Raw genomic sequence first — 21,761 nt, 5'->3', positions numbered from 1 at the left:
ATGATTATCAGACCAATTCATCTCCTGCCAGAAATTATACAAACATGCAAGCTGCTTTCTTGGTCACACATGTATTTTGGGGTGTGAAAAACTGACCCTACATGCTAATCCAAAGCCTTCTTCTTGGCAGAATGATGATGATATCATTTTGGGAAGTGGCTGCCTTTCCCCCAGATACTATCTTAATCAGCAGATATCAGTACTTTCAGGGACCGCCACAGTCCACTACGATTTTATGTTGTCAATTGTATTTACCTCCCAGAAAATTTGAAATTTTCTAGTGACCTCAGGAGAAAAAAAATATACCATGCAACCTGGTGGCCTATCCAAGTTCTGTAACAGAGGCAGGAATATGGTGAGCCTTACAGTTCTTAGAAATAATTTTCAAATACTTCTGCTCACTAGGTGATTTTTAAATGACTTGTTTTGCTATTATTTTCTGTCAGGAAGAGGTAAGGAAAAACATGATGGCTTTTTTCTTCACCATCTGTCCTGAACTATTTTATATCCTCTCTGATAGGAAGCCATCAGGAGCAGAAGCTTGCTTCAGTCCCCATTTTGCCTCTAAGGGAAAGTGGCAAAACTGGGCAGATCCTTTACTGTGTGGTAATACAGATGAATTTGGTAGAAACTGTTGTACACCTCTTGCTGCACTAACTCAAACAGCAGAATATCTGCTCTCATAGTATTAGGTAGCAACCCCTACTGTTCAGAAGATAACTGCATGTTGCACACGGAGGATGATGGGCCATAGAAAGAGAGAAGACATGAATAATGCTCCTCTACACCCAAATCAATGTCCTCCAAGCACAGGCTTTGTAGCCTAAGCTTTTTAAAGGATCACAAACCAAGTCACGATGGAAACTTTTGCAGCACTTATACATGCAAGTTAAATAATTTTAGTATTCCTGATTAAAATACTCAGCTGCCACCATGAGTCAGACGAAATATATTTTCATCTGTGTCCTGAAATGAGTGGCTGCTAGGGAAATAGATAAGAATTATTTCCTGCTCTGGTGTGTCCTCTCAGCATTCAGCAGACTACATTTAAGGACTTCCAAGTGGGAGGATGCACATTCATGTTTAATAGTTGTGAAAAGGTCTGCAACCCATTGATTTATTCACTCTATTTTGAAAACTTACAAAGTGCTTAGTAATGAGTCCCACTTATTAAATCTTTTGTAAGAAGATGGTTCCTTGGGTAAGTATTAAACTTCATATGTCATAATTTCAATTTGTTTTTCTCATTTCAGTTATCACAAGAAAATAACTGAATTTATGAGAACCTAGCAACTCCTAATAACTTTCCCCACAACACATGCAATTTTGCAAGTCTATGTCATATTTCCGCTGAAGATTTATGTTCTGGGAAAGGCATTTCCTTAACAAGTGCATGCCCTCCAGTAGAAAGCTACTGAGTGTTTCCCTCACAGAAATTTCTCTAGCTCTACTTTACCTTTTACCTTTTGGCATTGTGCAATTAAGTCTTCCTGCAGCTCAGATTTACATAATGGCATTGTAGCTTTATTTTATTCCTTAATCCAATTAATTCCTACTGTTTCATTTGTACCGACTGCCAAGTTTAACAGACCACAGTGCCACCAATCAAAATCACTATCTTTGGACACTTTGCAGCCCACCTATCTATTTTCACAGTGTTTTTTCTGTCTCCCACTGGCTCTCCCTGACATGAGCAGAATCCAAGTGGAACACTAATTTTGCTCCACCTCACAGCATTCTGCCTTTTCTCCAAGTCACTACAGATCCTTCCTTCCCTCAATGCCACAAACTAACCAGTTATTCCTATCCTGACTTGCTCTCCCTCCAGCGTCAAGAGCTGTTCTCACATTCATGCCCCCTGGTGAAGATCTTCAGTGACCAGATCAGATCACTGCTGTCCCTTTTGCTTGATGACACCCTCCAACAGCCCTCAAATTTCCACCACCCATAGGCAGGTGTTAAGAACCTGCCCACATCCCCACAAATAGGGGCCTCAGGTCTTGCACAGGCCCTAGAGCTGCCTGATAATCTTATTTTTTTTTTATTTTATTTTGCTGATAAGCAAAGGAGCACAGCAGCAGCACATGGCTGTGACAAGTCAGACATGTGGCAGTGCAAGCAGCTGGCAGCTAAGTGCAGGATTTAACTTAGCTTTGGGCATGCATACGTGCCACAGTAACATACTCAGCTTTTTAGCAAGCAGACTGTGCTACATTTTTAAGATCTTTCTAAATCTTGAACAAAAAAGATAGGGTTAGCCTGGGTCCAAGGGGTCTCCTTGACCTTAAGACATTAAGCACATTATCACATTCCAAAGATCCTCCACCAGTACTGTGAAGAGTTTACTGATTAACAGTTTCCAGCTACAGTTGGTTTGTATGTTAGTCTCCACAAAAATTCTTGTCAGGTCTTAATGTTTGCTTTCTGAAAATACTTCCCTTCACCTTGCATAAGCTCTTGCTCTCAAATATTTGAGGTTGTGAGCCAGCTTACACTTAGGGACACTCAAGCAGTTTGGTATTTGTCATGTTTTGCCGTATTAACATATGACTGAGAATCATCTTGCCGCCTTTTCAGCTTCGGAGCCACAGCACTGCACAGCCCACCTAGTGAAATGCCTACTTATCCTTCTGCAGAGGTTGCCAAGTCTCCTCTAGACAAGACAAAATGAACTTTTACCGTTGCAAGTTTTCCTCTTCCAGATTATTGAAGCCAATGCATGGATTTCTGAGGTGATTCCTTATCATTTGGATGTCCTTGTTTTCCAAGGCCTGGTTTAGCAACACAACAGCTGACAACATTTCTACTGCAACAGACAGTTCATCGTGTGCCAGGTAATTCTGTAGGATAATAATGTACCTCAAGTAAGGAAGCTAAATAAGCAGTGTAATGAATCTGAATTACACAGTCCAGATACCATCAATGATGCGAACTTGATTTAGGACTGAAATGCTAAGATGTATCCTGGTCACAGACACGTCACATTAACACACCACTGAGAGCTCTCACTGTTTGCTACACATCCTTCGGGCCCTTTGCCCCACAGTCCCATCTCTTCTGATCACACTGTGATAGCAGGGGATTACTTTTCTATGCAATGTACAAAGGGTTAGTCCTCAGTAAGCATGCAACAATTAAAAAAGTCCATTTGTTGCAACACAACAGCTCAGCCAGAGCAAAGTGTGTCAAGAAATGACTTTTATGATTCAGTATTGCCAATTCAATTGAAAACAGTCATGCAATACACATAGCACCATGGAGAGAGAATTAAGTCTGATTTTACATGACAACATGCTATGTTTATGCTGTTCCACAGCTTGGCTATGTAACATCAGAGCAGGTCATAAGTGTTTCATTCTTACCACAGCATTCTGTTGTTGGAGGTTGAACAGCTCAGTCTGATAGACAACAGCAGCAAATGAGTGAACAACAGGCAGCTGTGCCTCCGGTTTCATCAGTGCAACCAGTGTTTTACTAGGATCACAGTTACGAATTGCAGTATTGATATTGTCAACTGCTATAAGTTCTAGAGAACAGCAGGGAAAGAAAAACCTATTAATTTCCATATGCCATTTACTTTTTTATGCCATGTAGATGACAGTTAGGTTATCCAAAGAAAATAATTTTCTGTCATTGGAGAAAAGCATCAGATTAAGATAAAATACTGCATGTTGCAAAATGCATCTATTCAAAAATTTTCAGCAAATAATTGAATGGAGGACTAAAAAAAGCTTCTGGACTTTTAGATATTAGGGATCCTCTATGATACCTTTAATCCAAAGCAGGAATCTGACCTGTGCTCAGAGGCAGAAGGACGGAATGTCTCTCTGTTCTGTTCAGTATGTCATCTCAATTACTCCAGTCCCACCTCAACCCAAACACTTTCTTCCTTGCGTTCTATTTCCTCCCTCACATCCTCCATTTAGCAGAACCTAACTCAGCCATGTAGAACAGACCTGTCCCACAACAAGGACAACTGTGACTCCATTTCAGGAGGCCTGGTAGAAATCTGCTGAACAAGGTTGCTGGTGGGCTTCTCAGTGGCTAAAATGAAGCAAAAAACACACACAACTTCTTGTAGGCATTTGTGCTATCCCTTGTCCACTGAAGTCTTGAAGATCATTCTTCACAAATACTACTGTCTAGAAATGGTCCATAGCTCACGTTTTTGTGTCAAACAAACCACCAGAGAAAATGCAATCCTTCTCAATCACTAAACAGCTTCAACTTGGCATAACGCACTTCAGGACATTTGAACACCAGCAGAAAAACACTTCCAACCTGGGCACCAGCCTGGGGACCCACAGCAACCCAGCAACACCTCCAGCTTAGTCAGTGACTATAATTGCACACCAGGAAGAGCCAATTCTGAGGAAACTCGGGCCAGAACACACCCTGAGAGATATTGCACAAGGTACCACCTCGGCCTTGCGCAAAGGGAAACAACTTTAAAGGTTAGAGTGCATATGGCAGAGCAAAGAATGACAATTATGTAAATGTCATTTCCATCAGCAAGATTATTCCCATTTCCACTCTTATCTCTTTTTTTTTACCCTCTTAGCCAGGGAATGCTTTTATACACTGCTGACTGCTGAAAGTCCATACAAGAGTGCTTGTGCAGCAGATACCATTCATCTTTCATGTACACAGCAACACTTAGGTCTTATAATGGATTAAGACTTTGAAAACCTCTAAGTAAGCAGGCCCACCTATACAAACTCTTTGCCTGCCATTTCAATTGCACTGAAGCATGGTTGGACAGGATCTTGTTATTCTCAAAGGCTTTCTTTTGGCTGCAGCCGTGTTTAGAGACAGCAAAGGCTCTCAAAGCTACTGCATGCACACATGCTTCTTTAGAGAAAAGATGAAAGAGGAGAAGACTCAGAGTCCGAACTGAGTCAGTAACTAAGCTGTCAATCCCTAATTCATGAACTAAGCATGCAGATTGCAAAACACACACAAAAATGTTCACATTCTCCCCTACCTCCTTTTAAAACTAGACATGAGAAATGAGTTGCTCTCCAAGTCACTGTAGCTGCTTTTCACAGCTCACAATTTTCCTTCTAGCTTCCATAGCAAAGCAGCACCCCTTTGAAGAGGGGAACACTGCTCACCATGCCTAACCAACAAAAAGAGAGCTAACATTCGAGCTAACAAGTCAAGCTGTGCTTCTGGCTTAGGTTGATCTCACTGTACCATCTTCAAGTTGCATTACAAAAGCAATGAGCCAGGATTCAAAGCACTGGAAATACAGAGAACAGCCACTAAGCCATGCTCAGACGTAGCATGAAATGACAGCAGTTTAACAAAGCAGAATCTCCTTGCAGAAAAGTTTTCAGTTGAACAAAGCAATTCATGCACTGCAAATTTAGAACCCCTTAACTATATTTTAGAAAACTGTATCTTGTAGCCTTTGTATTGTGACATTCTCAGTCTAAGAACAGATCAGATTCAGATATGTGCATCTAAAAATGAGAATAATTTTCTTCAATGTGATTGCAAAATATTCTTCTATTTGATTGTTCTATTTTAATACTACAATGATGGTTATCACACCCACGTAAGGATTAAAGCTATTCAAGCCATCAAGCCATGCACTGTATGTGGTTTGTATTCAGCCAATGTGTTTTACCAGTAGCTTAAGTTATTCAAATAAAGATGTTAGCTACCTCAAGTAAAAAGAATAATTCTGATGTAGCACAGATTGGTGACTTGGCAGTTGTGACTCAGAACACTTACAAAATAAAATGCACGTGGTTTCAGATTAAGAAACCGAGTCTACATGCAAAGAATTGTGGATTGAATTAATCGTCTTAAAATAATCAAATGGCGATGCTAAAAAATGAGTATTAAAACAGTTACTCACTAAGCTTGTGAGCCTCAGCTTCCGCATTGACAACACTAACTTCTTTCTGTATTTCACTTTTGTCGAGCATATTTGGAACCCCTGCTATCTAACATAAAAAAAAAAAAGATTTGATTATGCTTGTAAGCATGTTGGGAGATAAGGGATAAAAACCCTCAATGGGACACTAGGATTTGAATATGTATTTGCTGAACAGACAATATGAATATCACAGTACACATAACATTAGTTTATCCCTGTGATTTTCTCCCTGAAATTCAATTCCACCAGTGCTTTTACTTTTTGTCGTTCAGTTTTATCTTGTGTTGTATTCAAGTTTTAAAGATTAAATATAACAAGCATTACTGGGACTTTCATGCCACATCTCAAATTTTTTTCTGATTTCTTAGTAAATACTTAAAATTGCATTGTGCTCTTAGGAGCAAATACAACTGCTTTGGGACTGATTAGTACAGTAATTATTATTCTAAAACCTTTATAAAACTCATTCTTAAGTGACACTGAAAGCTAAATAGGGTAATTTCTCTCTGGTTTATGCCAGCTTCAAAAAAAAAATCAAAAAGTAAAACTGATGTATAGTAGCCATTCTACTAAATTACCTGTATTTTCTGTTCTTTAGAATCACACAATTGCAATAGGTACCAAGAGGAATTTTGTGGCAGAACTTCAAGTAGGCTCAAAGCAGGATGGTTCAAACCTGCCATCAGTGCCACTTCATCTTGTCGGTCAATAGCCTTATTCACTTGGACTAAAGCCATGTGAACTGAAATGAAAACAATGCTTATAAAACAGCAAATACACACTTTCTGAAAAAAAAAAAAAAAAAAAAAAAAAAAAAGCCCAAAGGCTGTCAGCATCTCATTTTTTGTAAAAGACAGCCAGAGCAGCAGTCTCCAGCAGGGGATTATGTATTTGAAGATGAATTCTACAAAAAAAAAAAAAACACCCAACAACAACAAAAAAAACAGCTTCTGGCTCTGTGTGAGCACATGTGGGAGCAATTTAACCACAGCTAACGCAGCTAACTAATAGGTTATGAAAATATTTCAAGTCTATATAGAAGAGGGGGTCAAAATTTACAGTAATCTGCAAACAGAAGGAACTCAAATGTGAAGAAACAAAGCAGGCAAAAATGATTAGATTCTGAACTGAGGAATCCTTGTAGCAGTACTCACAAACAAACAGACATTAGCCCCCAAAAGATTAGTAGAGAAAAAGCAGCAAGAAAACCTATTGTAGACAGACAATGTATTTTATATGTTTTATAGGCTTCCACAGAAATATTGTTTGTTCCTGTGGGTTCAAGGTTCAGCAGGAATCTGGTAGAGCATGCACACTTCTGTGAGGATCCTGAATGGCTTACTGTTGATCTTATTGATATTGCCTTGAATCTCAGCTTGTGTCAGCAGTTCTTCATAGACATCTCTCTCCTCTTCAGAGATTGTGCCATTCTAAGAAAACAAAATTATTAGCAATCAGCAAAAATTTTGTGGGAGAACAGCCAATTAGCAGGAGTCATTAAAATCACGTCGGCTGAAAAATTTGCTGAATGCACTTGTGAAGGAATTTGGTAACCACATGAACCTGCATACTATGATACGTGGCTGTGCAATATTTAAAGTGTTTTCTGGAAAGTACCCATTTAACTACAGCACAACATTTTGCAGCAGTCACGAACATAAGCTCACAAGTGAAAACAAAGCAAATACATTTACATTAAAGACCTGTGGAAGAGATTATATTTTGTGCCCCAAAAAGGCATCACTTCTGTTTTATGAACAGAAAATCTGTTTGTTCCTTAAGGGACAGAGGAAAAACATACATATTTTTTTATTTTTGGATGTTCAATGTTTTATCCTTTGGTCAAAGCTGCTGAGCTTATGTCAAAATTCATACTAACCATATTCTTCTAGAATTGCCTGCCTGCTTGTTAGATCACCATTACTTATCCTAGTCCATTTCTTTTTAATATTAAAAATTAATTTAGCTTACTTCTCAAAGGTTAATACTACAACACAAAAAGCAATAAGAAGGAATATATATACTGTGAGGCCTAATAAAATACCACTACCTTAAGTCTTGCACTTGATTGTTTTCTCCTTTTAGCATCAAAGAGCTCATTCTGATAGTCCTGAGCAAGTTCCTCATCCACATTCAGCAGCATTGCATTTGGGTTCCTCAGAGTTGCAATGGTTTGCTCAGCTATTCCCTTCTCAATAGCTTCGTTAATTGCTATCACTGCAGCATGCACTAGAATTAGAAGTATAAACCAAGATTTTAGGAAGCAATTAAAACACTCAAATCATTCCTTGACCTCAGTCCTCTTTTTTAAAAGAAAAAGTGGATAGCATGCTGTTAACAACAGAAATACAAATTCCCTCATTAATGGTGGAAAATCACTAATTAACAGGAATTCACTTAGCTTCTGTAGCAAGACAATAAAAAAATTCCATTAAGTACAGAAGTAGCAGTAAAAACATCCAAGAACTGTGTATTTATGACCATGAGATTAACTGCAGCTTGTCCAATTTTGTCCAGCTCCAGCCCATTCAGTCAGCTGCTGCATGCAAGCTCTGTTCCTTCAACTCAGTCCCAGGACTGATACTCACATCACCACAGACACTTTCAGAGTACCAGGTTGGAAACCTGCATCAGACACTCCTCATATTCATTTAATATTGATACTATGTTCTAATTTATTTGAAATGATGGTTTAATATGTGCAAGACAATTTGCATATTTTCCTTCAGACATTCCATCGTAATGCATCCCCCCTAGGCAGCAGAAACAGACATACTCCATTTGCTCAGTGGCAGCTTTGGTAACACTCTGACAGCTGCCTGTTTTAAGTTTTCTTCTCCCAGCTAGTGGCTGCTATTTTGTTGATAGAACAAACATGAGTTGAGTTTTGTTACTCAAGTTCTATGTCACTTAGAATGCATTTACATGCAGCAATTGAAAGCATTTTCAGTCATTTCCCTCAGTAAAAGCTCCTTTGTGTCTGTAAAGCAACAGTTAATGAGTATATACGATACTGAAGGACATGGTTTAGCAGTGGACTTGTCAAATGGATGGCTGGACTTCATGATCTTAAAAGTATTCTCCAACACCTAAATGATTATATGACTACTCAAAAGTATTGTTTAAAATAAGTATTACTGAAATATTTTATGCAGGAAAAAGAAAATTCAAACAGTGAAATTTGTGACCTAGAAAACATAGCTAAGAGTTTCTGAGCAGGGCACAATCCTACATGCTATGTCTAAAACTGTCCAAGATGAACCTTCTCCTTTCCTAACCAAGGATCTCCATGAGCAACTGGGGAAGACAGCGTCACAAACATAATGGCTCCCTACTCCTATAACCTCCAAAGCTACATGACAGCAAGCATCAAATGAAAAAGTGTTCCCCAGGTGTTAGAAAGATGCTCTAAAGCAGTTTTCTCCAGCTCAAGCCAGTACAACATTCTCTTCTAATGATAAGCAGCTGGCAGGGAGGAGATGTAGAGAGCTACACTGGTTTCTTTGACATTCAGCTCTATAAAGACCAAGATGTGCCTGAAGGGACAAAGTGAAGATGTGAAAGCCCTGTACCTAAAAATACACAGAAAGAATGTACAGTATTGTATGAGAGGTCCCTCTGACATAAGTGGAGCCAGTATCAAGTGGACAACAGATAGTATGAAGATTGGGAAAGCTGTGAACTTGTGCTGGTGGATGTTGTTAATCAAGAGAAACAATGAGAAACATGACTGGACCTCTGCAGGAGCAGTCTGGAGGTACAAAATATGGTTAGTTAGGATGAAAGTCAGTTCTGAGAGCACTTGAGAGCATTCTTTGCAGACTGATTTGTAGTATTGCTGACAGCATACAAAAGGCATTAGCAGTTGTTTCACTTCTTCTTTCTCCTTTTGCTCACTACATTTCAGAAGCAGGGTGATAGCCCTCCTGCAGCAGGATCTCCACATCAATCCTGACTGATGTGTGAGGGTTCCCACAGCAGATACTTCCTGTTCTGGGGGGGAGGGGGGCATATTACTGACAGCACACTGCCTGCCTAAAGAGACAAAACCAGCATTAGGAAATACTGCTTTTCCATAAATGGCTGGAAATTCTTCCAAAGTCAAAGGAAACTATATATACACGCTATAAAAAGGTTTCAGAAAAGGAAGTTACAGTCCTTTCATCATCAGGGAAGGAAGGAAGCTCACTGGAAAAAAAGTGTTTTGTCATCACTAAATCTCTAGAAGTTTGCTAAAAAAAGCAGAAAAACAAACCTTATTTCTAAAGAGAGTATTTTAAGATCTGGCTTAACACAAGTGTACACACAGCAATCAGCTGCAGCAAGCTGCAAAATATGTGGTAAGATGAATCAACACAAGGAAACATGCTTTAATTTCATATCTGGAAACTTCACACTAAATCAGAAATAAATTTGTTTCAATTATTTTGCTTTGTAAAGTTTAGGAAAGCCGCACTGACACTTAATTATAACAGAGGGTGTTCTGTTGTTGCTTGTTTTTCCTCAACTCAGTGCACTCCTTTTCTGTATTGATACATTTTAATTTCACTAGATATGCTGCCTTGAGTAGCCCATTGTACCCCTTCTGGGGTGGAGTCGCCCAAAGAGCTCACTTCTTCAATTCTAGATGCCAAAACAATAAACACATGCAAAAGATAGAAAGAAGTGTTTGTTTCTGATAGTACTTCCTAAAATGCAATGGACATGCATAAAAATATTTTCTGCTCAGAAGTACAGATGGACAAATAGCAAAAGATCTCATAACAGTTACAAAATGCAATGGTCAATGAAAACTTGACTGCGTTTCTAATTACTTATCAAAAGATGATGGGCAAGATAGAAGAATTAAAACAGTATTTTGTTGGCATTCTTTCAGTTTATTCAGTAGAAAACAGAACCAAAACAAGAGTTTACTTACATGCAGCTTCATCAACTGATAATTCACTGGCCAGAATCCCACCAATTTTACTGAAAGATGGCATCTGTATGCCATACTTCTCTAGCTCCTTTCGCATGTTGCTGATTTCTTCCTCTGAGTACAAAAGAAAAGAAATTATTAGAACAAAATCTGAGCAACATCATTGTGTGAGGAAGACTGTTAAGCAAAACAGCAAATCACCATACCTACAAATACTAGTGCAATTTTATTTTATTGAAAGCAAATGTGATCAGGGGTTCTTAGCAGCTTTTGTCCCTATGTTCTGAAGAAAGCTAAGATACGACAAGTATTCTGTACAAATTCACTCCCTTCTGCCCTTCAAAAACAGACATTTATTAAAAATTGCAACCTCCCACATATTTAATTAGGATCTGCTCTGTACAACCCTAAGGGAGGAGAAAGACCGTAATGGCAAATATGCACAATGTTAGCAGATTTACTGCACGAAGGAGTTACGTAGTACATGATTAGATAAGCAGTTTATTACCTGTGAAGTCTACTTTTCCCAGTAGGTCCTGAATTTGTGGTGCTAATCCTAGTTTGAACAGATACAAACTACAAAGGAAAAAAACAAGCATTAGAAGACGTTCGTGTGTTCACTATTCAAGCGTGTGTTTCCTAGAATAACTGCCACTCTGAAGGTTGTCCTTCAACATCTATCTTTCATGGGGGGATACAGAACAAATTTATCTTCTCGCTGCATTTTACCTGAAGTTTCAAAGAAGGATCTGTAAAACATAATGTTATTTTGTCTCAGATCACAGAGGAAGTGTGAACTAGTAACTGCTTTCCACTAAGGGTTTCTAAAGAAGTTCAAGAGTTAACATGGTCAAGAATCAGATATGAATATACTTTAGCATAGCTCATTACTTTGGGTCTGTAATTGTTTTGACTTGAATTCATATATTCTTACAATTAGTTAGCTGAAGGCACACAATTCACTGACAGCCTTCTTACTAAGTGTAGGGGAATATGCACTTAGCCCCTTTCAAGTATGTTTGTGACATTAACCAGTTTGCTTTGGCAGAATAAAGTTTAATGTGAAAGTGCTCTCCAGGAACAAGTATTTTTGATTCAGTATAGTATGAAAAAAAACCAAACAGGGGTACTTCTAATACCTAGAGCTGAGGTGTTGTCTGAAAAACAGCTGAGTAAATTACATATTTTCCACAGTACCCTCCAAACACTAGGCAGAAATTTATTTATTTTCTTTCATCAGTGAAACTCAATGAACAAAATAAAGCTTTGTGAACAGGGACCAACTATCAACAGGAGGATTTTAAAGAAGACTGAAATAATGTGTTCCTTTGACAGGATCATTCCAGATCTCTTATTCAAATTACTTAATCTACATCTTTATATATTGCAGATGAGCACAGTGGTTTAGCATCTGCTCGCTGAAGGAGACATTTCCCTTTTGTTTGCATTTTTAACTTCTATTTTGTCTAGTAGGAAATTGCAGGATGAGATTTCAGATCCAGTATTTGTAGCTGCAATAATTGTTTCAGAGCACAAAGGATAAGCATTTCATCTTCCATGCTACTGCTCCTCTGTGCTGTCAAAACCTGGATGGATACACCAGCACATCTCATACAGGCACACTTTTGAGCACTGCAGTTTGTCAATTGCCACTGCCATTCTCACCTTTCAAAACAGTGTTAAATACAAGATACTTACAGCAGGAAAAAAAGAAAGGTACATGACTACAATAATGAGCCAAGACCTTTCTTCTCCCTCAGCTGCCAATCTCTTCTTGCAGGCTTATAAAGAGATTCTACTGCAGGCTGATAAAAAGATTTACTGCAGGCTAAAGACAGGGCTGGAACCTTGGTTGAAGTGTTGGAGATCATACAGATGCACCAGCAATTGTGGAAATCAGCACAGGGCTGATCAGCATTTTGGGGGTAATCTCATTAGGGAGATGCAGAGAAGAAATGAGGGATATGAATGAGAGACTCATGTTTTGGCTGTTCAAAGCTTCCAGGAGGATGCTGGGCCATGAGTGTTACACTACTTTGCTTGGATAAGATTATTAACCACCAGGTGGTGCTGAAAATTTGAGTTCTGCAGGGAACAGAAGGAGAATTCTGCTCTACACTAAGGAATGAGTTCACTTGAAACAGCTTGCAAAAAGCATTTGTGCATATAGCATGATCCTTGGGGATCTCATAAAATCAAAGTGGGCTTGGGGTTTGGAAGGCTGCATAGGAGGCAGTGGGAGGGGAGGAATACAATGGGGAAAGAGCTCTTCCCTGGTGAAGCTCCACTTGCATCAAACCAATGTGGAGCTGTAGTTCTGATTAACCAGAGACTCCTCAATCTTGTTTAAGCTTAGCTCATGTTTAGCATGCTATAACAAACAAATCTGAAAATAGCATGTTTTTATGAGTATATGCTTGTTATTCTCTCTTCCTAGGAAAACGTACACTTGAAACTGTCCAGCCTCAGAACTAGTTCGTCCAGAATGCAGTGCAATTTTCTTGTAAAGATAGTTTGAAAACTATGTGTTTTAGGGAGCAGTGGAGACAGAAGAGTCAAAATCTGAATCACCACTACTTAGGAATAAGAATCATCATTAGCGTGTACATTTAACTGAGGGAGGTGTTTAACTCATTTAGACCGAGACCAAATCCAAAGATTTCTTAAGAAAAACGGTGCAAAAAAAAAAAAGAGACTAATACTTTTGTATTTTTAAGGCTGATTTAAGCATTTAAGTATCAACATGAAAAAGTACGAGGGTAACAGTACTTATCAGGAATCTAGAAATTGCCTGCTAAGTCACTCCTTCCTGGACAGATCAGGGCTGCTTCTGACAGAGCAAGTTGTTCCACATGCTCTAAGGGCAATGGTCTTAATTTCAGGCTTGAAGCAGAACATACCTCCAAAATATTTAAACAGTTTTGCTTAGAATCATTTCCTGTCTCCAGGCCCTCCATCTGGTCAAAGATCAGTGAAACCCAAATAGTTGAAGACTTTCATATGAAATGCTAACATTTGGTTCCATTACATAGAGTAAAATCTTTTTCACTCTAATTAAAGAGGCAATTTTAAGCACTTATGCATACTGATCTTTTCAGGAAATTAACTTAGGAAAAAATCTTAACTGGTTTTGGTTTTTTCAAGTATGAGACTAAGACAAAATATCCTATCTGTGTTAAACTCCTGTAGCTTCATTGGGAAATTCAAGCTTCCTGTGTTGGGGTAATAACTTGGTAATAGCTAAGCAAGAATAGAAAGTAGGCCAGCTGCTTACCTCTCAAAGTGCTTAACTTTTCTAGGTTACAAGCCCTTGAAATTTGAGCATGTGCTCCAAGATGTATTAGAATTTAGCACTTAAGCCCTGTGGTGATTTTCATATAGTGATCCAATTCGTATGTAACAGATGGTAAGGGAAAATCCTTGCGTGCCATTTCTGCTTCTAGGTGCTGTGTGGCCAGACCCAAGAACTTTTCTAGGGTCAGTGATCCCCATGCTGGCTTCCCTGCCAAGGATGCTCAAACAGACCCAGGGAGCAGAATGGGGCGGAGGCAGGTGCTTGGAATGGAGCTGAAGGCAGGCAACAGCAGGGTAGTGGGAAGGGAAACAGAGCTGGCTTCTTGCAGCTCAGTGCTCCACACACCAGCCCAACTGCTGGTGACCAACTGCAAATGCTGCTGGTCAAGCAGTGCCCTGTCCTCAGTACTACCATCTCCCAGGCTGTTATCAGCACAGACTGCCTGTAATTCAATACTGATACTGGAGTTTGAATTGAGAGATGATTATAACATGCATTCTAGAAACAGGTCTGTAAGTAAACAAAGCTCAGCAATTGTTTCTTTGATTCCTACACCCTGTCATAGCAAAGCATCATAAGCAAAGTGTGTTACAGAAATCTATTTCTAAAATAATAGATCAGAAGCAAGGAATTACAGCTTTGTGCTGATATGCAGTGAGGAAAAAATTCAAACAACAAAGTCTAGGAAGTGAACTCAAACATCATGGACTGGCCCTGACAGGGACATTAATCCTGGGACAGCTAGGGAACAGAAATTCACATCAGAGGCCAATACGTTGCAGAATTCAATTTAAGAAGCAAAAAGTTATTGCAACTGCAAAATCTAGGGAGATCTTATGAGATGCCGAGGTGCTGCCTTGTTGTTCAAGCAACATTCAAACCCACAGTTGATGAAGCCTTTGCTCTGCAAGAATACACCTATTGGAAAAGCTCATAGTGATCTCTCACCTTGTGCAAAACATCTGAGCTGGCTGTGATACCAGCAGGGGGAATGCAGCACAACCTCTCACTTCAGCGGTGAGCCTTACAAGCCCACATTTCTGATGTAGGAAATCACCTTGGGCTTGCACAAGACATTAGCTGGCAGAAGAGCCAGACCTGTGAGGGCTGAGGCAAGTGTTGCCTCACACGGTCCTGGACAGTTAGCATTACAGCAGTCACAGCAATTTCAGATGGCAACACTTGTCAGAGCTAACAAAAATCATACAGCAAAGTTACTGAGTCTGAACTGCTAGCACTTGGGAGAAGATGAACTTTGGTGGTTTGCTGTATTTATTGGCAGAAAGTACACACAGGAGTGTAGAAGCATGCGCATAATTTTAAGGATTAGACTGTAAAAAAAATTTAATAACAGCATGCACTGTATGGCTCCTGACTTATACCCACGGGACAGCTGATGTGTCTTTGAGTGTCATTAGGAAAAAAAGTGAGGTTTTGGATATAAGTTACATACTAGGCTTGTGGAGGTGTAGTTAAAGTAATAAAAAGGTCTCTATGCACAGGAAATGAGCTGGGAGAGCTGTGGGAGGGAGGAGCTGCCTGCCCACATCTTTGCCTCTTACAGCAGGGGTGGCATGAGGCAGATGTTCAGTGCTTTCAGTGTGAAACATTACAAGGAATTCCTTGCAGAAGGACAAAAAGACTTAAGCTCTACTTTAATGATGAGGCTAAAGCCCTCCCAGATTTCACATTTGAAATTGAATTGCTAAGAATTTCAAAAGCTTGGAAAACATTATATTTCCTATGAATGACTTAATAGCACAGTTATTATTTGTTCTACTTTGGGGCAAGAGGAATGCCAGTTCATTTTCACTCTGATCAGCAACTCTGTTCCCACAGTTATACTAATATTTTGCTAAGGTCTTTTTAAATTTAATTAATTTTTGGCATGTGTTATTTCAAAATAGATATGAAAACAGAAACCATTTTGTGAAGGTTATATACTGAGAGGGATATTGCATTAAATTCGGTAGTACTTCATTTTTATTTTGGAAATAATTTGCCCTAGTTTTACTTTCATCCCTAGTGTTAAGTCACTGGACCTGTAAATTCTGATGGATTGTGACGTACTGGTTGTACTAATGCTGATCAAGACTTGGACACTTAAATTAGTCACTTGAGCTTTTACTTCCATCAGCAATTACCTTAAAGCATGAATGCAATATATCATCCTAGGTATGTTTTTCCTATCATAGACATCTGTAGTCTCTGGATAAAAAATCTGAAAAAAAAAAGAACAAAACAAAAAGAATATACAGTTAGAATGAAATAAAGGTAACTGGGCAGAAGAATAGCTAAAATGGGCTCCCTGCAGATCACTACTTGGAATCACAGAAATTCAACTGTTATCTCTATACATTTATGAATAAAATCTCTTCTCACGCTATTTTATCTTTATCTATAGTTTTCATAATAAAGAATCTAATAGAGCTTGAAGTTTAATATTAGAATGGAAAGCAAGGAAGATAAGCAGACAGGATTTTGGCAAGTCAGTTAGAAAAGACTCTTTGGCAAAAGCTCAGGACATAGGATTTCTTCTCCTTCAGACACCCAAAGCTTAGGTCACAGTTATTTACTAGGTGGTGTTGGTTCACTTTTGCAAGACTTAACAATTCAAAAACATCCAAACACCAATACCCCCAGCACCAGTAACAGAAAAAAATATGTTCAGATGGAGGAGTGTAAAATAATTTAGTCAAGAAGTCACACTGTGAATTCCAGTGCTGGTCCTACTACCAATTTGTTCCCGGCCTTAGTCCCAGTCACAAACCATGGCTCTTCTGTGAAAAAAAAAAAAAAAAAAAAAAAGGAAAGCTGTGGCTATCTTTGTGAGCAGCACAATGTAGCTCAAGACTGGGCAGTACATTGGCCAACAGAGCAAGACTGAGCTGGCCAGGAGCACGGTGCCCTCCTCATCACTTGCACACTGTGGCTTTGGGAGGGAGACATGGGAAATCTTCTGGCCACAGTGCTCCTCTGCAACAGAGACAAAAGCCTTTGGAAGAAGAGGGAATCAGCCAGCTGAAGAGGAGACTCAGGCTTGCAAACAGCTAAAACACAGTTGACCTAGGAAAGGCATCTTCCCCTCAATCTTCGTCATGCCTGTGAGAGCAATCAAAAGGAGCTCTTTTTTGTTTACAGGCTCCCACACAGGGAGCCGGTCCCATTTTGCAGTTCCCAGGCAGCCATCTGAGCATCCGTGCTGTGCCCAGCCTCACACAATGTGGGGCAGACCCACACCGAGCACTCACCCTGGGGCTGCTCCTCAGGCCTGCAGGTACCAAACCAGCAGGGCAAGTGAAGTGAGTGTTTCCACACAGCCCTTTCTTTAAAAATTTTCATCCAAAGGAAGACTCACTGGTGCCCAGAAATAGCAGGAGAGAGGGAGATGAGAAGCGCAGACCCGTGAGAAGGGAGGTAAGTGTGAAAGGTGACCCAAGAAAGCAGCTGGAGGAAGAAGAGCAGTACAGCCACACCGGGACGTACAGGGTCAGCCTGGAAACTGGGCAAAGGCAGAGAAACTACGACATACGTTAGGAGGAAGAGGCAGCAAAAGACATCAGAGGTAGCAACCAAAAGGAAGAAAAAGTTTTCCAGTTCTAACTCTACCACATTCAGGCACCCACCAAGACTGTACTAACAATAAAGTACAGCTAAAGCACTACTACTATCCCCTTCTGACTCTCAAGATAAGCACCCGGAGTATTCTCCCCCATGGCGCTCATCACCCACAGCACCAAGCACAAACCAAGCAGCATTATTTTCTCTTCAGATATGTGTCTGAACTAGCCCTCCCAGGAGGCTTACCATACACAAGTTTAGACTTGGGCAGTTGAAAGGAGACATTACTGAGTCACTGCCTTGATTCTGTTCCCTTGCTAAATTCAGATGCTTACCTTAGGCAGACCGATAGACTCCATTGCTCTTAGCCACTGCACGGTGTTATCAGTGTGCCGAAAATGAAGTCCTGATCTCTATGGGGAACACAGGAGGAAGAGATGATAAAAACAACGCTTACATTCTCTACTGATTACTCTGCTGCTTCCCAATTTTGTATCCTGAAGCAGTTTTCCCTCATTTGACCTGGAGACCCCAAGCATCATAGTTGCAATCCTGTTAATGAAGCCGCCTAACGTATCAACAAACTCACTACGTCCAACTCATGGAATCATGAAGATTGGGGAAGACCATTAAGATCATCGAGTCCAACAATCAGACCACCAGCACCATACCCACTAATCACGTCCCTGAGTGCCACATTCAGCCTTTTCTTGAAAAGCTCCAGGAATGGTGACTCCATCACCTCCCTGGGCAGCCTAACCTTCCTGGACTGTTCTAACGCATCACCAGTCAGTCACCATATTTTTTTAATATTCAACTCATGCTTCTATAAAAGATAAGCTAGATTTGAAACCAGATTTATGGATATCAAAAGAAGAATTTAACCGTAACTATGTCCTAACCATGATTCTATCAAGCACATGAAAGGAGAGCAACTTAATTTATGAACTTCCAAACAACAAAGTGATTACACCTCTAAAACTTAGATGTTTGAGTTTTTCCTGAGCCCTCTACAGACTGAAATAAAGCATTGAATAGAGGGGTCTTATGCTGTGCATGTTTCTGTTACTGATAGTCTTGCAGTTAACAAACAGCTCACTGACGTAGCAACCCAAGCCTAATTTCTTTGCTTTAGTGGTAAATTTGGTAACAAAAATAGGCACAGATCTAATGAAGGGAATGTCCCTCCATACAAGATTAATAAAATCAGAAATAGTTATCAAGTTTAATTATTAATTTATTTTTTATTTTTTGGCTCCTTTTCCTAATAAGGAATAATTGCATGAATAAACTTCCCATTTCGTGGAGACAGAAGTATAATTTGTTTGGCTTTAAAAACGTTAAGCGTCACTAATACTGTTTTTCCTCTTATAAAATATTTCTAAATTTTCATACTGGCTTCTTAAGTGCTGTACATCTCCCATCTTATCTTGACAGGCTTAAAAAAGAGACATAGAAAATGGACTAATCATGCTCATGGATCTTCAAGAGCTAGTCAATAGACAATTTTTTGAAAATAGAAAGTTATTACCTTGTAACGTTCCTGCTTCACATCATAGATCTTTTTGTCTGACACCAGATTGGGGGCAAAGAATTTTGCAAGCTTAGCAAGATAAACACCATTCCTTAAGCCTTCTTCCAGCTCAGTAGTAGGGGGCAGCTCTTCTTCCAAGCAGACCTCCATCCACCTATACAAAGACATTGTTTAAGAAATACTGTTATCTGCAGTTTCAGTGCATTTGATCTGACATCCTTCCCCATAGCCATGATACTTTTCAAGTCACCACTCAACAATCACAGTCAGTAATGGGAATGAGTATACAGGCAGAAAGAGAAAATACTCATATTCATTAACAAAGCAGATCAAAACAATTAGAGTCCAATTTGCACTGCATGCTAAGGACCCATAAATAACCTAATCTCTTTGGATGTGTCTCCCAGAGGATGTCTAATTTATTTTATTTTCATACTGCTGTGTAAAGATCTTCTGAGCAATCCTGGGCTTTTAAGTAGGTAGTGATTTGCCCTGAAACCAGAAGAAAGAACAGGGTGCTATGTATTACTGGTGCTTCCATTTTAGGAAGACTAAAAGATTATGTTGAATGATGAGGGCATCAAAGCCAGCAGTGCAAGGGGTTGTCTTGGTTCCCAATGCCTAGGTGTGCTAAATTCGTGGCAAATTCAGCATCTTATCATTCTCCTTTACCAGGCAGCAGCCCTTCATCTCCACTCATGACACGTGGTGTCATTGCTGATGGAAGGATCTGAGCTTTTCATTGAAACAGCCCATCTGAGCTCTGTCCAGCAACGTCTTGGCTGAAACATTTCCACTACTCATCAGTGGAAAGGCCTTCTTGTTCAACATCTTTCCAGGTGAAAAAGTTTTTTTTTTAGATTTAGGTATGACACTAGACATAAAACAGTCAATATATAACCAGTTCAGAAAATCTTTAAAAGACAAAACCCTTTTATCCAGTACATTTATAATGCATAGAAAAGAAACACTGCTATCAAAGTATCCTGAAAAAGATTACTTCTGTACCAGAAGTTCCTTGCATTGGTAGCCTAAGTATTCTGGCCCTGTAATCATATTCTCATTTCTAGTAGCTAGCATTAGAAGAGTTTTAAATCTGTTTTGTTTCCTCTTTTATCTTTTTTTTTTTATCCCCTTTAGGAAATCTATCCTTTTGTTAAAAAGATATTAGTATCTTCAGTTATGTTCTTTGCCACATATGATGATATTAGTTTGCCTCACTGTCACTAAGGCAGGCTCGTGGTATGCTGTACAAGACAGCATTACAAATCTAGCATCACATCCACAAGAGTGAGTTCGGAAACCAGAAAGCTGGAATCCAGGCTGAAAATGAGCCAGTTTTTCCTCACTACATCATTTTATTTCACATTAAAACTCAAGACAAATGACCTATTCCATTACACTTTTGGATTTGTTACAAGACATATGAAAGTTGTTTCAGTGAAGCACAGACTACCCAAATAGCTCTTCAGGAAACCACCAGCCATAAATCTTGGCAGTATCACACAGAGTTGGATGTCACTGGGGAAATTGTAGTTTGCAGGGCAAAAGCTGCTTTGGGAAGAAGGATTGTATCACTGAGACACATTTCTGCTCTGTTCTGCATTGCACACTTACATGTTATGGCTCTATGCAGAGAATTCCAAAAGTCATCTTTATTAATGATGCTTTATAGAATGAATAAATGTGCACAGTAAAGCAAAACATAGAATACTTTAGGTTAGGAGGCACCCTTAAGGTCATCCAGTTCCAACTCCCTGCTATATGCAGGGGCACCTCCCTCGAGACCAAGTTGCTCAAAGCCCCATCCAGCCTGGCCTTGAATGCTTCCAGAGAGGGGGGACATCCACAGCCTCACTGGGCAACCTGTTCCAGTGTCTCACCACCCTCAAGTAAAGAATTTCTTTCTAAAAACATCATAACATTTGTCTTCTTCAACACAGAGGAAGGTATTAAAAAGAATACATATTCCAGTTTGTAGCAAAGGTGAATTTTATCTGAACCAGTCTACTATTCCTACATTATTTCCTAAAACACATCTTCTGGAAGTATGACCTTGACAGCAGGAGGAGCATGCTGAGAAATAAAAAGGAGGCAGTCACCACAAGCTAGAGCTGATCCTGTTGTCCACTGAGCCATCTCCAGCGATGGAAACTATACACCTCACAACAGCACTCTTCATATTTCATCAGATCCTTCACATCTCTGAACTCCAACTTTGTCAGGACACAATCCATTACTGTTGATGAGGCAGAGAAATGGATACTGGTACAAGGTGGAAGCTGCTCTTTCACTTAATTTAAATAATGGGAACTCTGAAAAAAGAATCTGTTTTGTATTCGTTTCCTGCATGGTGACAAGCCCAAGTATGGAACCATCTTGTTCTGGACAGTGAGGCTCCCCTCAGCAATTCAGTGAGTGAATGCAACATAAAGAAGAAACTGAAAACTATATGAGGAAGCAGTGAAAACAGAAAAAAACAGAATCAAAAATACAGTTGTCAGTCCACCAAGTACAGATAAATATGAGTAGTCTTTTCAGAGAGAGAAACTTATTAACTCAGTGG

General features: G+C 39.5%; 1 protein-coding gene across 1 annotated transcript in view; it reads right to left on the bottom strand.

The window, feature by feature from the left end:
* The window catches only part of IQGAP2 (IQ motif containing GTPase activating protein 2), a gene marked incomplete at both ends in the record, with an annotated part of 120,340 nt that overhangs the window by 38,660 nt on the left and 59,919 nt on the right, over window positions 1-21,761 (bottom strand). Inside the window, 9 exons of the mRNA XM_079548113.1 lie at window positions 2,680-2,840; window positions 3,363-3,526; window positions 7,230-7,317; window positions 7,938-8,116; window positions 10,806-10,919; window positions 11,314-11,381; window positions 16,245-16,321; window positions 17,997-18,074; window positions 19,193-19,349. Coding sequence (XP_079404239.1) covers window positions 2,680-2,840; window positions 3,363-3,526; window positions 7,230-7,317; window positions 7,938-8,116; window positions 10,806-10,919; window positions 11,314-11,381; window positions 16,245-16,321; window positions 17,997-18,074; window positions 19,193-19,349 — 1,086 coding nt within the window. The remainder of the gene's footprint in view (window positions 1-2,679; window positions 2,841-3,362; window positions 3,527-7,229; window positions 7,318-7,937; window positions 8,117-10,805; window positions 10,920-11,313; window positions 11,382-16,244; window positions 16,322-17,996; window positions 18,075-19,192; window positions 19,350-21,761) is intronic.

This window comes from Tetrao urogallus (assembly GCF_951394365.1).
Source record: "Tetrao urogallus genome assembly, chromosome: Z".
NCBI classification, from domain to species: Eukaryota; Metazoa; Chordata; class Aves; order Galliformes; family Phasianidae; genus Tetrao; species Tetrao urogallus.
Note: the sequence above shows the minus strand (reverse complement) of the source record. Positions and strands in the feature narration are given on the sequence as shown.